The sequence below is a fragment of the Diaphorina citri genome, unplaced genomic scaffold (genome assembly GCF_000475195.1).
Source record: "Diaphorina citri unplaced genomic scaffold, Diaci psyllid genome assembly version 1.1 scaffold66, whole genome shotgun sequence".
Lineage (NCBI taxonomy): Eukaryota > Metazoa > Arthropoda > Insecta > Hemiptera > Psyllidae > Diaphorina > Diaphorina citri.
The window spans coordinates 258,371-274,328 of record NW_007377503.1 but is presented as its reverse complement, the minus strand read 5'-3'; the positions used below and the strand labels follow the sequence as shown (position 1 = coordinate 274,328).

The window sequence follows — 15,958 nt, the reverse complement described above, 5'->3', positions numbered from 1 at the left end:
AAGATCCGAACTTAATTTGGGTAACATGATGAGATCATGTTTTTTGTCGTCAATTGTAACCAGGAAGAACAGCGTTCTCCTAAAGTAGCTGAAATTGAAAATTGAGAAAAGAAGGAAGTTGTGCATTGAATTTAATGATTTAAAAATTTATATTTTACATTTTACTGTTTTATTATATTTCTCAAAACAATTTTACTAGCCTAGATGAGTATCACAAATTTACAAGGCAAAAAAACTGAATAAATTTATAAAATTAAACGTTACATTTTTCTTTAAAGAACCAAAATCAAACACTAACTAGTTCAGATAGCAGCAGAGAAAATAATAAAATTAAAAACTACCTACATAGGGATTTTTTGAACTAGGTAATTACCTAGGTAATTTTATGTACCTAGGTATGTACATACCAGCCTTCATTTACTTATTTAAATACTCGTACCATTTAGTAATCTTCTTATTTTCTCACAACGGAAAATATCGATTTTATATAAGGAAAAACAATTTGTTTATTCTAGGCTTTCATTTCAAATTTAATGTTGTTGATACTCGAATTAAATTTTCTATAATTTATTTATTTTTTATAATTATAATTCCAGTGAAAAAAATCCATTATAGCTAGGTATTGCTTACAAACAAGAAAAAAGATAGAGATCATTTTGAAAGTAAGGTTTACAAAGAAAGCGGTGATAATAAAATTATTGAAGTAGGTTTTATTTAGAACAAGGAAATCTATACACGAAATTTAGCACCATCATTGATATCATTTCTATTGAATTTGCACTCTTTCAATTGGTATTGATAAAAACAGCATGAAATGTGGAAAATGTAGAAAAATGAAATAATATCCACTGGTATTACGGAAAGAAATGCAGTTTGGTTAAAGATGATCAAGACCTAACAAGAACAACTTTGTGCATTGTAAAACAAAACTAGATACCTACATATCTACGTAATAATAAAACTAAACAAAAAATGTATTCAGCATCAATATACGAGCCAGCTCAGTTATAATAGCGAATTAGGAACAAGGGAAAAGCTATTAGAAGAAATGAATGAAAAACCAACTTGGTGTAGTTGATACAGAAGACAAATAATTTTTTACTAAGGATTCGAAATAGAACCTAAATGAATTTCTTCTATAGTAAGGAGACTTTACATAATTCGATTACTATCGTATTTGGTTAGGGGTAGAGGGAGAGGTAATGTTTGGTTTCGGAAGGACGCAAGGCTCCAACAGTTTTCCCTGATGTCTTTCCTATCATCTGTATCTTTGCTTTCATCTTCAATGTTAATATCTTCCTGACCTAACTGACCGTTATTCTCTAGACTACATTTCTTATATGAACTGTTGGAATTCTCATCATCTGTAGTGACATTGATCTCTTCTGATTCGTCAGATGAGGGATAATGCTGATCTGCATCATCAATATTATTGTTATTATAGGAGAGATGGGATAGAGACTTGAAGGCGCTATTCTCGCCTCCCATATGTCTCCATTGGACTTATAAACCTCTAATCCAATGTAAACATGCGAAATAAAATGTCTGCTTCAAATTATTTGCTAGAATACAGAACCTCAAGGTCAACGAAAAACATGGGTAGCTTTCAATTAATTTAAATTCTTTTTAAAAAGTGAAGGTGACATTGATCTCTTCTGATTCGTCAGATGAGGGATAATGCTGATCTGCATCATCAATATTATTGTTATTATAGGAGAGATGGGATAGTGACTTGAAGGCGCTATTCTCGCCTCCCATATGTCTCCACAGTGAAGGTGTTGAAGGAGATGATGAATCAGATGTTACTTGACCTTGGCCTGAAACATTTGCAGCATTCGCTCTCCTGGATTTCAGCAAATTCATTCTTTGGTGACGTCTCCACTTTGCTCTTCTATTTGAGAACCAAACCTAAAACAGAAATAATCGAATATGGAGATGAAAAATCCGCCTCATCATAATCTATCCGAAGCTATCAGTTGAAATCTACAAAATGAAGGAAGGGTTTGACACTAGCAGCACATTTGTACAAGGATAATAAATAAATCTCTAATTTATATCGCATATTATCTAAATACCCATTCTAAATCATTGTAGAACAATAAATCACGCGATACATAACTTGTTTTCATCTACTCTAGCCGCCCCTGATTTCAGATATAAGCAAATTAAGATATCTCTGCAGAAAACTTGTGTACATATTTCTTAGATTTATTTGATTCGAATTGATTTAAAGCTTTGCGAAATTAACGACAGAAATTGTACATTAGAATTTTATATTAAAACGAAAACATTGAAATCGAATTGATTTAAAGCTTTGCGAAATTAACGACAGAAATTGTACATTAGAATTTTATATTAAAACGAAAACATTGAAAAAAAAAAAACATCCAACACACAAGACCGAGTTCGCCTGTATAAATTTATACAAAGTAGTAAGCTTCTAACTTAACTGAGGAATACAAATATACAAGTAGATGCATTGCTACATACACTCCACTATCTGTTTTTACTATCATTTTATGTTCTATGTTCACTTTACCATTAAAAGAGAAACGACAAAAGAGTAAAAACATTCTTGAACATCAAAATTCAGAATATTCTGAGGCTCTTCTTACTGATTTAAAATGACCATCAGTTCTACCAATCCTCAGGTCCCAAGTATGTGATGGTGTTGGGATGATGGTCAAAAACTTCCCACAATGAGTAGTAAAAAGTACGAGTATCAAGTAGAAAATAAAATACATAAAAGTAGAATTTCTTTCTATTCTAGGTAGGTAAGTATGTGATGGTGTTGGGATGATGGTCAAAAACTTCCCACAATGAGTAGTAAAAAGTACGAGTATCAAGTAGAAAATAAAATACATTAAAGTAGAATTTCTTTCTATTCTAGGTAGGCATTTTCTTTTTTTCTAGATTTAGCTCAAAATCGTTCTTACCTGGACTCGGGCTTCGGAGAGGCTAGTTTTGGCAGCTAGTCTTTCTCTTGTGCTGACACACGGATAATGACTCTTGTCAAATTCCTTCTCCAACTCATCCAGCTGACTTGGACTGAAAGTTGTACGATTTCTTCTAAATTTGGGTTGCTCTGAGCCACTGCCGCTTCCTACGCTGTCATCATCTTTAGCATCGCCATCTGAAACAAAGCATGGAGTAATTGGAGTATGTTCATTATTGATGTGAACATGATCCGAAGTAGGAGAAAATGAATAACAGTGTCCAAATGGGACTGCATTAAGCAGAAAAGATTCATCCATAAGGCAATTCCCCTTACCTTGTGGATGGTTGCTTTCTGCTTAATGCTGTCAATTTAAAACACCACTAAAGCAGAAAAGATTCATCCATAAGGCAATTCCCCTTACCTTGTGGATGGTTGCTTTCTGCTTAATGCTGTCAATTTAAAACTATCAAATTTATTATAAATATAAATTAATAAACTAGGTAATTAAATTCATTCGTGAATAGGTATTCCATCATTATGAATGGATGTGCCAGAACTATACCACAATCTAATTTCAACAGGATAACAGGATGAAAGTTTCTAATGCAACAAAGAGGGGAATAAGGAGAAACAGAACACCACTAACCACTATTACCAAAACAGGCACAATAAAATAATATAAAATGTTGATCTTTAATATAAGTAATTGATAGATTCGGGAAAAAAAATCAATAGGTAATAGAAACTGCTTCCTTACCGAAAAGTCTCGGCATAAGTCCCCTCGGAGATCCGGCAGCACCTGAGCTAGGAGTAGTCCCTGGTCCTTGGTTCGACACCACGGGAGGATTATTCGGATTCCAAATCCCCGGATTCGGCCAATGAAAGCTGGCGTAAGGGTGGGCCGTGTGGTAAATGCCGTAGCCGGCGGCCCTGGCAAATTCTGCCGCAGCTCTTTCTGCCGCCCGATTCCGTAATATCCTGTTGATACTACTGACAGATGGGGCTGTTGCGTTTGTACATACACCTGGGGGACAGAGGAGAAGAAAATTTGTTAAACTGGATTAGAAAAATATGTAATAAATTGCAAGTTTTTATGTAATTAGTTATTTCTATTTTTGGTTGATTTGTAATTTTTGCAACTCTACTGACGTGCTTGATAACGAAAATTGGAAACGACTACAACATGTTATGATTATATTCTTGGAACGCAACATGAAAATACAATACCAGCTTCTTGAATAGTAAGGAATAGGTTGGGACAGAGGAGAAGAAAATTTGTTAAACTGGATTAGAAAAATATGTAATAAATTGCAAGTTTTTATGTAATTAGTTATTTCTATTTTTGTTGATTTGTAATTTTTGCAACTCTACTGACGTGTAATAGGTTGAAATAGAGCTGAATATCCAATGGAAATTAGTGTATTCTGTATTTATTTATTCAAAAATATAACAGAACCAACCTATTATTATTTATTCAAACAGTGCTCCTGAACTAAACTTACAACTCTAATAGGTACCTGGGTATAAAGTAAGTATTGAAAATAAAGATGGCCGTCTATTGACTTAGTAACTTTTATGCATCACGTTGTCAACAGACACTGACGTGTCAAAATTACTTTACAATTATTGGTGGATGTGCCAAAATTACTGATTTATACTCATTAGATATTGATTTCGTTTTAATCCAAAAGAAATTTGAGCATTTATGTTTCAGTTTGAGAAAACTCAACTTTGTCTTTTTCTTTATTTTGGTGAATGTGCCAAAAATTACAAACAATAGATTTTGATTCTATAATCTACCTTAATCCAAATCAAATTTGAGCTTCAATAGATAAGTTCGAGAAAACTCAATTTCTTCGTCTTTATTTTGGACTCTCTCACATATCTATCTAATATCGAAGGAACAATATCGCGCATTATATTTTCTGTGATCAAATGACTGTGAAAATGATGCGTTCTTCTTTGATATTTGTCGAGTATGAAAATAGCTTAACCTGTTAAAGCGAGTCTAATCACAGATCACACTACCTGCAATCATCTTCAGGTTGTAATTGGACGTAATTTTCATAGGAAATATATGTGGGACGGTTTCTAACACTGGCAATGTTCTGTTACACTTGAGAAAATTTCCTAAATGTTTCCTCCACGTAGGTACTTGGGTATTAATAATCAGTGAATAAATTCCTACATACAGGATCCTCTGTACCTTCGATAATTTTCATAGGAAATATATGTGGGACGGTTTCTAACACTGGCAATGTTCTGTTACACTTGAGAAAATTTCCTAAATGTTTCCTCCATGTACTTGGGTAATAATCAGTGAATAAATTCCTACATACAGGATCCTCTGTACCTTCGTTTATGTCCGAGTCCATAATAAAATTATAAGTAGGAATAAAAACTTATAAAGAAATAAATATAACTATTTATCAATTGATTATAGACTTCTTGGTTTATGCATATCGTTACAGAACAAATTGATACCTAAATTATATCAACACAAATTTAATTTGTAATGCATTGATGTCATTTGTATTCGCAACTTACTGGATTGCAGAATGCATCATTGTAGGAGTGGTCTTATGGATTCATATAGCTCACGAGACAGACACTACATTTCATTATTCAGAATAGGAAGGAATAAGGAAGGTACCTATTAATTTATTAAACAATGTTAAATGTCTCAGAATCCAGTACTGTTCTTCAGGAAAATCCACAAACACAAAAGGCATGACATTCTGTCAAGTACCATTTTCTTATCAAACCAGATATCAGATCTGCGAAAACCTATGAAGTTGTAAACTATTTCCACATTAATAGATTCCAAGATGGAAAATCAACGTTGGCTTGGTTTCTTGTGTTGTCTAAATAGCAGTAGTTACCTACATCTGTTTGAAGACATTCGTATTGATATGAATAGAAAACGGTGCATCACACAATCAGCATAAATCACAAAAGAACAGCTAATCTCAATTTAATCTAATATGCTTCATTCTGTCACACTATCTTCAGTATGTATGTGATTAGAGTTCAATTTGCAAGAAGTGTAACAATATTCCTACGAACAACAATAATAATAAATGTGGCATTAGCACTGGAATATCAACTCTGAGCCGCTGACTATATTTTCTATTTTATTAGAACAGATACGTATAGGTAAATGTTGGATCTTGTGGACATAAAAAGCATGTGATTTTTATTCAAATGTGACAAGCATAAAGACCGCTATCTTGACACATTCTGCATTTCTTCAAGTCGTCTTCAAATTCTTCATCTCTGTTATTTTTTATGAGAAGCAAGAGTTAATAAATCAAGGCGAGTTGATGGGATAAATAATTTAAAAGCTATATTAAAAAGTTAGAACTTTCAAGGGTGTACACAACACTTGGTAAAACAAATTAAAATCAATAGGGGAAAATGAAAACAGATCGCCTTTTTTGTGTTACAATATTACTCAAGCTGTTTTCATTTTCCCCTATTGAATTTAAAAGCATTCAAAATAGATAAACAGAGACCAAATTTCAATCCGAAGTGAGAGCTAATTAGAAACATAGATCATCCGCAAACACACCGGGAGACTGGAAGTGTTATAATAATGGATACTAATCATTTCCTGACCGACCAAAATACATAAACCTCGTGGATTTCAGAGGAACCTGCAAATGATGAAAAACAAACGTCCAAAATGAGTAAGTAGGTATTCCGAATGGAATGGAATATGCAAATTTGTATTACATACCTTCCATATAGAGAAAATTGAACTTCTAACTAGATTTAAGCAATCTGCAGTAAAATACCAAGAGCTTCGCATGCACGAATGGCATTGCATGAACTTCGGAATGATATCTACCATTAGGAATGGGGTTCTGTGTTGTTCATTTGAAATTACAGCAATTACCACTTCAGCATATGATTTTCGATGGTCTTTTCGATTTCTTTATGGTATTAGCTTTGTAATGCCTCGTAATTGTTCTGCATTTGAATGCTTCTGACATGAGGAAAAATAGTGTTCAGTTTAGAACACATGTGAATATTAATTTTGGTTGGGTTGATATTGAGCTCCTTCCTTGTCGAGATGAACCGTGCCAATTGAAGTAAAGCGAAAACATGCAATGATGACCTATGACTTGGTCATTCTCCAAAATAATCAAAGGGGTAGCTGCTAGTACCTTCTAAATAGCCTTGTATTTTTTATCAAATATATAGGTATTCAATTTATTCCCATACCACCTTTAAAAAGATAAAATAATAAAGGTATCAACTTATTATCTACTGTTAAATCCTTGTCGAGATGAACCGTGCCAATTGAAGTAAAGCGAAAACATGCAATGATGACCTATGACTTGGTCATTCTCCAAAATAATCAAAATGGTAGCTGCTAGTACCTTCTAAATAGCCTTGTATTTTTTATCAAATAAATAGGTATTCAATTTATTCCCACACCACCTTTAAAAAGATAAAATAATAGAGGTATCAACTTATTATCTACTGCTAAAACGTTTTGACTTGGCGGGGCAGAGCGCTACCGCGCTCCTTAGTACCTTTCTAACTTACATTTTACTAGTTCATGGGAAAAAAATAAATGTCTAAAATTCTAAACGAAGAACATTTTAATTTGTCTACTTATTGAATTAAAATTCATAAATGAATATGTAACGGAAAACATAAAATAAGCCGCTAAATAATAAACAATTCTGATCCAAACTATGAAATACATATCTTGAAGTACTACTAGATACTTACATTGACTGCTATTCATAATTAATTTGTTATACATAAAATATATCAATTTTCAGTTATCTTTTCACATTTTAATTTGTCTACTTATTGAATTAAAATTCATAAATGAATATGTAACGGAAAACATAAAATAAGCCGCTAAATAATAAACAATAATTCTGATCCAAACTATGAAATACATATCTTGAAGTACTACTAAGATACTTACATTGACTGCTATTCATAATTAATTTGTTATACATAAAATATATCAATTTTCAGTTATCTTTTTATTAATTAAATATGTTTAGCACTTTATTAAGGTACCTACTGATACATATTGATATAACACTCCATTATTGCCCTCTACATGATGATTATACCTATCAACAAGAATGTATTAATTCTGAACTTCATTAATAATCAATAATACTCGTCCTATTAATTTATTACAAACATATTCAATCATATGAACATGGTTTTTATAACCATTCAACATTTCAACCATAGTAAAAAGGTTCGAAGTTGAATGTAGTCTCTTTGTTCGAATAGCTGTGTTTTTTTATTTCCTGCATATTTTACTACCTGTGTTTTGATCTTACCGACATGATTTGCATAAAGTTCTTAATTACTTCATTTGATATTTTGCTACAGATGTTCGAAGTTGAATGTAGTCTCTTTGTTCGAATAGCTGTGTTTTTTTATTTCCTGCATATTTTACTACCTGTGTTTTGATCTTACCGACATAATTTGCATAAAGTTCTTAATTACTTCATTTGATATTTTGCTACAGATGTTAGGGACTGATTTTATTGATTACTTGATTTCAAACAGATGTGATAAAGGGATTTTCTTTGCGGTTGTCTTTATTTTATTTATTTTTATCCCTAATCTTGGAAATCAGGCTGAGTTCCAAATGATGGAGAAGAAAAGCAAGATAGAGAGAGGGAGGGACTTGGTATTGTTAGTGAATGTGCCAGAATCACCTGATTATGAATGACTACATAAAATTAAAACAAATACATAAATAAATGGTTGTTCAGTTAGTAAGAAATGAATATCTAGTAGGAACAAGATCCCTAGCAAAGCACACACCATAAGCCAGGCATAGGTACAAGTACATATACCCGTACACTTCCTACTTGTAATGACTTGGAAATTCACATGAAATGAAAACCATGTTAGACATACAATCAATTCCAATATACACCCATATGGTCAACGCAGACATATCATATCTAGAAGAGAGAGAAAAAAAAATCACATATATTTTGATTTGGTCTAGCTTAAGCATAGAAAATATAATCAGATTCCATGATTTCATTGACAATTTACGGCTACATTAGGAACAATCACACATCTAGGTTTGAGTGAGTTCCATTACTATCACCTAGCACTTCCATTCCTAGTGGACTTGATTTTCACACTCCGACTCATATCATATTTTATCACTTCATAGTGGTGTAGATTTCTGGAAATTTTTTGCTACTGTATTTACATATTTTTAAAGTTGAGTTTACTTTACAGTCGACCTAAGTCGATCGATATCACCTAGAACCGATGAAAAGGAGGTAAGATTAAAGGATTGGATTCGGATCGAAGGATGGTGGAATGAAAGAAAAGTTTATACGTATTTTAGACGATGTTGAAGGTCAATCGAAAACAGTGTAAGCGTAAACGCTGCGCTGCTTTACAATTTTGGAAAATTGACCAATTATTTATTATACAAAATTATAAGGAAGAAATTGACATTACCAACTTAAAAGTTTAGTAGGTATGATCAATTTAATATCCAGCTGATACCTACTTCAGAAAAAAACTTGGAATGCTTATACTTTTAACTGAACTGAAAGGTGTAAAGAATATTGTCCCATTCAACATCAATTCGATGTGGTATTTATTTTAATAAGGTAAAAATAATAATGATAAATGGAATGTATTGAAATATTTATATATATTTTTAACAGTATTTACAATTACTCTTATTTCATATCGAATGAATACATTGGAATATATCACCATATCTCTCTCACCTACCATTTTCCAATGTTTTTCACAAAACAAATTTTAGTTTTTCTTTTCTAAAATTTTAAATTTGATTGCCTCTATTTTTACTAGTGTTTTGTTATAATCATGATCTGCATAGTTTTTACTCTTCTACCATGATCTGTATACCTACTATTCTATCTGATACATAATAGGTACACTTGTTACCTATGTTTGATCAATTCCACCTGTTTGATAAGCCTCTGATTGATTTCCACGTCTGTCGGGTAAATTAAAGTTAAAGCTAGGTTGAATGTAAATTTATAAGCTCTTTGGTGTCTGGAATTGCTTGACGCTCACCTATGTCCATTATGAAGAAATGTTACGGGCAGATATTTCTTTTCAATTTAGCAATGATTTGAAATTTATTCGCTGGCGCATTCTACCACTCACACTACTTTATGTTTTAATAAAAATAAAATCATGGATCAATAATTGATAAAATAGTATTAGGTGCTATCTATATGGTGGCTTTATTTCTTCGTCCTCTTCAGTTTCTCAAGTTTCAAACTGATTAGGTAATAGACAGACATGTCTTTCAAGATTTGCGAAATTGGGAAGTTATCAACATCGTGGAAATACTCGCAGAAGAAAATACCAAGACGTAGAACATTTTTAGAGAGGAAATCGGAAGACAAACACCAGTAGATCATCAGCAGAGCTTTTCCAGCCAACCATATTTCTTTCTCACCTACCCAACAGATTTTGTGACAAACTCATGTCAGGTTCGAAGAGGAGTTGACATAATACGGTTTAGATTGAGTTTTTATTTATATTACATTAGATTATTATGTTCTTAAATCCGAAGCAATTAAGTCCTACGGATCTATTAGAATCGCTTTGGCTTTACACTCTTCCAGTGGCGATTTCTCCATGGAAACTTCGGCGAATTTGCCGGTAGGGTGGAAGAGCTCATTAAGTGAGAATCCTTCCGTTAAAGCCTTAAAAAAAATAAAGAAACTAGGGAAGAACGTCCGTTCCTCTCTCTATGAGTTATTTCTCAAACCGCCTTAGATACCATCCAAGGCGCACTCCTTATTTACAAAGTCTCTAAAATTCCTTAGTATTTAAGGAGTTTTCCTTCGAATTTAAGGAGTTTGCTAAGAGAAAGGCAAAACATTGAAATATAAATCACTTCTCTTGTTTTTCTAAAATAAGCAGGTCACTAAGAAAACGTAAATAACTCTATCTCGTATAATGGTGTTTATGATTTGAATTTTTTAGAAACTATATTTTTTTCATGTTCTATGATATTTACCGTCAACTAAACATTTAACAATGGCAAATAATGGTAAACAAAATGTAGGTACGAGTAGTTACCTACCTAACTGGTATCAGTTTACCATTGGTATAATGTGATAAATATTTCAATGGTATAATTTACTGACCGTGTTGAAAATTTGCCTTTTAATTTTAATTTACTCGGCTGAAAATACTTTGACTCCTAATATTAAATTGGGTATTTCTTTACTTTATAAAGTGTACCTTCTCATACTAAATTATTCAAAATATCGATTAACGTTATTAGAGCTAAGGAGCTAGCTACAGGAAATTTAATGAATTGTGAACTTCTGACCTGACATAGAAACTGCTTCTCTTGTAATCTACAGAATGGACGCCTTAGCAACAAAGTTTCGCATCTTGGATCCCCCGCAAGTCGAATTGACTTGGAAAACAAGGAATTTTTCTTCCATCCTTAATATTATTATGTGTTTACTATAGTTTCCCCTTTGGAAAATCTCGTGACACTCCACTGATGACTCTTGACTTTGAACATTTCAATACTTATGACTTATGATTCGCACTCACTTGGGTTTGATGTCATTTGTACCAATAGAAGAGTTCACTTTTTAATACACCAAGGAAATAAAGATTAGGATTAGAGTTATCTGGTTTATACTACCCCATGAAAAGTAAAATGTCCATGTACTTAATACTAACACTGTCTAATAATCTAATAGATTTGTACCTACCTATATCTAAATAAAGTAATAGATTTGTACCTATATCTAAAAAAATTTATAGATTTGTCTAATCTTTATACAAAATTTAGATACCTAGGTAGATTTTTCTAATCTCTAAATAAAATTTCACTTTTGTCTGCACATTGATTGCTTATAGAATCGTGAAATTTTATTTAATTAATATGTCTATAGATTTGTCTAATGTTTTTCTAGGTTGAAATACATCTAAAATTGGTGGTATCAAAGGTACAAACACAAAACCCCAAGGTGGTAACATTGTCGTGATGGTTGATTACCCTTGGAAGTCAAACAATAAGACAGAAGCCAGGCTGCACTTTGAAATGTGTACGCGAAACAACCATTTTGCTCCATTATATTTTATTCATAAACACAAAGGGTATTTCTTGTTTTGTCCTATTTTCACTGAATAATAAGTAAAATCATTCACCCATTGAAAAAAAAGGCAGGTAAACTATTTTCTTTCATATCCTTTTCTTTTTAATGTTTACTTTGAAGGGTCAAATAGGGAAATATAATTAAGGGGAGAACCACACAGAAAAACAAAATGGCGTCGTTGATCACGCAGTCTAGGTTAAAGCTTTTTCTAAAATAAGCAGGTCACTAAGAAAACGTAAATAACTCTATCTCGTATAATGGTGTTTATGATTTGAATTTTTTAGAAACTATAATTTTTTCATGTTCTATGATATTTACCGTCACTAAACATTTAACAATGGCAAATAATGGTAAACAAAATGTAGGTAGGAGTAGTTACCTACCTAACTGGCATCAGTTTACCATTGGTATAATGTGATAAATATTTCAATGGTATAACTTAAGTACTGACCGTGTTAAAAATTTGCCTTTTGATTTTAATTTTCTCGGCTGTAAATACTTTGACTCCTAATATTAAATTGGGTATTTCTTTACTTTATAAAGTGTACCTTCTCATACTAAATTATTCAAAATATCGATTAACATTATTAGAGGTAAGGAGTTAGCTACAGGAAATTTAATGAATTTTATTGTGAACTTCTGACCTGACATAGAAACTATCTCTACAACTTGATAACTGACAATAATATTTTAAATTTAATAATTGTCAACATTGTACTCTCTAGTGATGCTATTATCAAGGATACCATTGCTAGTTACATTAATTTCATATTTTAAATTTAATAATTGTCAACATTGTACTCTCTAGTGATGCTATTATCAAGGATACCATTGCTAGTTACATTAATTTCATAAAAAAGTCAAGTAAATCATTGAAAATGGAAGGAACTGATTTCCAGGAAATTATTATTAAATTATTTTCTCAGCTTGACATTTCGTCTTGATTTTTGAGTGAGTAGCCAAGCATAGACTGGTCGGAAGGTTCAGAATCAAATACTTGGTTCAAGATCATATTTTTTGTCGATTACTTGGGTCCTTGGTTCCTTGATCGGATGAGTTAGATTCCAAAATATATGATTCATTAACACATTTTTCTGTTCATTTAGGACAGATCTTTAAAAGATAAGAGGTTTCACTTCATAACCTAGAACAATGCTTTCTTCTTAATCTACTAATTTCAGAGTTCCTATTTACACTGTTTCACTACCTACACCCAGTGTTATTCTTAGGCACCCTGTCAATCGTCAATGCTCTATCAAATCGTTATGTCGATTCGTTACAGACATGAAAATCTTTTCAATGTATCTAATTTTAAACAATCACACCTATCTACTTGTGAAATGACATTAAATTTCGAAAATCATTGATGCTCTGAGTGTGATCTTCTATGGATTTTCATTCAAGTTTTCAAGTAGGTAGCTACCTGCCTACCTACCTAGTAGGTGATGTACCTAAGTCATTAATGTACCTTTACCTAACCTCTAAGCTAAATTTATCATGTAAAGATCTACTTGTGAAATGACATTAAATTTCGAAAATCATTGATGCTCTGAGTGTGATCTTCTATGGATTTTCATTCAAGTTTTCAAGTAGCTACCTGCCTACCTACATAGTAGGTGATGTACCTAAGTCATTAATGTACCTTTACCTAACCTCTAAGCTAAATTTATCATGTAAAGAATAAAACTTTTTAGAGTAGGTATTAATTTTATTTTATTTTTTGATATAGAAAAAAAATCATTTTTTTTTTTCTTTTTTTTTAACTAAGCAAGTCAGGTGCGAAATTTTCTCCATCAACTTGTAATCACATAAAAATCATTTCTTGTCTGATGTAAGCACAATTGCCCGGGCTGTAGCATGTCCCATCGAAGGACCATGCTCTAAATTTAATTTGTAATGCATTGATGTCATTTGTATTCGCAACTTACTGGATTGCAGAATGCATCATTGTAGGAGTGGTCTTATGGATTCAGATAGCTCACGAGACAGACACTACATTTCATTATTCAGAATAGGAAGGAATAAGGAGGGTACCTATATTAATTTATTAAACAATGTTAAATGTCTCAGAATCCAGTACTGTTCTTCAGGAAAATTCTCAAACACAAAAGGCATGACATTCTGTCAAGTACCATTTTCTTATCAAACCAGATATCAGATCTGCGAAAACCTATGAAGTTGTAAACTATTTCCACATTAATAGATTCCAAGATGGAAAATCAACGTTGGCTTGGTTTCTTGTGTTGTCTAAATAGCAGTAGTTACCTACATCTGTTTGAAGACATTCGTATTGATATGAATAGAAAACGGTGCATCACACAATCAGCATAAATCACAAAAGAACAGCTAATCTCAATTTAATCTAATATGCTTCATTCTGTCACACTATCTTCAGTATGTATGTGATTAGAGTTCAATTTGCAAGAAGTGTAACAATATTCCTACGAACAACAATAATAATAAATGTGGCATTAGCACTGGAATATCAACTCTGAGCCGCTGACTATATTTTCTATTTTATTAGAACAGATACGTATAGGTAAATGTTGGATCTTGTGGACATAAAAAGCATGTGATTTTTATTCAAATGTGACAAGCATAAAGACCGCTATCTTGACACATTCTGCATTTCTTCAAGTCGTCTTCAAATTCTTCATCTCTGTTATCGCTCCTTCAGGTCCTAGAAACCTCAAAAAACACTGAAAAGACGTCCATTACGGCAAAATAATGATCTATAAGTAAAAAATTAAGACCCATCTGCGAAGCTATAGCATGATCAACATTTTATCAACATGAATCAGATGATCAACATTTTAATGTTGATAATCTGAGTCTACATTTTATTACTCAACATAAGAACATCCTCCATTTTGAAATCTGAATTCTTTCAAAATTTTCCTCAGTACAGAAAGGTTTCTAGTGTTGTTCAACCAGAAATTACACGATTATTATGAAATTGAACAAAAGCATATAGCGTATACAGGATGTCCCAGAAGTTCTGTACCCTTTTATCTTTTGAATGGCCAGGAATTTTTGAATTCTGATCGATCCTAGGACTAGGAAAGGGCATATGGCTCATCCAGTGAAGCCATTAAAAACCCGGTTCGTCCCGAGATAATTCTAGATAATCCAATAAGATATTGGATATTAGAAATAAACGAATGTCCTCACTCTTCGATCCTTAGGAAAACATTATAGACTCATCAGAAGAAAACAGGTATCCTCTTACAGGAAATCTAGAGAAGTAAATATTTACAAAGCACAGACTCGTCAAAATTTCAAACACCTGAATCAATTATATTGAAAGAGTTAAACTTGGATAAAAAAAAACGCTGATTATTTCCACCCGGTTCGGCCTTGGAAAGTGGCATTTTTTAAAAATAAAAATGGCCAATTCTCGAGAAATTCGAATGAGAATCCATATTTTTTACTTCATTTTTGAAATCTCCGTTAAATTTCACATTAAATTTTGAATATCTTGCTATTTTTGGTAAGTGGTAAGTACGGGAGGTGAGAGATTTTTCACAAAGTGTATCGATAAGGGGGCCATTTCATCATGACCTATTTCACCCCCTGTGTGACATAATACAGATCAGAATTCGAAAATTCCTATCCGTTCAAAAGATAAAGGGGTACCTTACAGGATTTGTGAGACACCCTGTAAGGGGATAGATCCCGAGATAATTCTAGATAATCCAATAAGATATTGGATATTAGAAATAAACGAATGTCCTCACTCTTCGATCCTTAGGAAAACATTAGACTCATCAGAAGAAAACAGGTATACTCTTACAGGAAATCTAGAGAAGTAAATATTTACAAAGCACAGACTCGTCAAAATTTCAAACACCTGAATCAATTATATTGAAAGAGTAAACTTGGATAAAAAAAAACG

The 15,958-nt window shown here is 32.3% G+C and overlaps 1 protein-coding gene across 1 annotated transcript in view; it reads right to left on the bottom strand.

Annotated features, from left to right (window-relative positions):
* Positions 1-717: 717 nt before the first annotated feature.
* Positions 718-15,958, bottom strand: part of LOC103519615 (homeobox protein DLL-3-like) — a 38,327-nt gene continuing 23,086 nt past the window's right edge. The window contains exons 3-6 of the mRNA XM_026831088.1: positions 3,696-3,962; positions 2,937-3,133; positions 1,645-1,908; positions 718-1,476 (exon numbers count right to left, since the gene is read on the bottom strand). Of these exons, the coding sequence (XP_026686889.1) occupies positions 1,153-1,476; positions 1,645-1,908; positions 2,937-3,133; positions 3,696-3,962 (1,052 nt within the window). The 3' untranslated portion in view covers positions 718-1,152. The remainder of the gene's footprint in view (positions 1,477-1,644; positions 1,909-2,936; positions 3,134-3,695; positions 3,963-15,958) is intronic.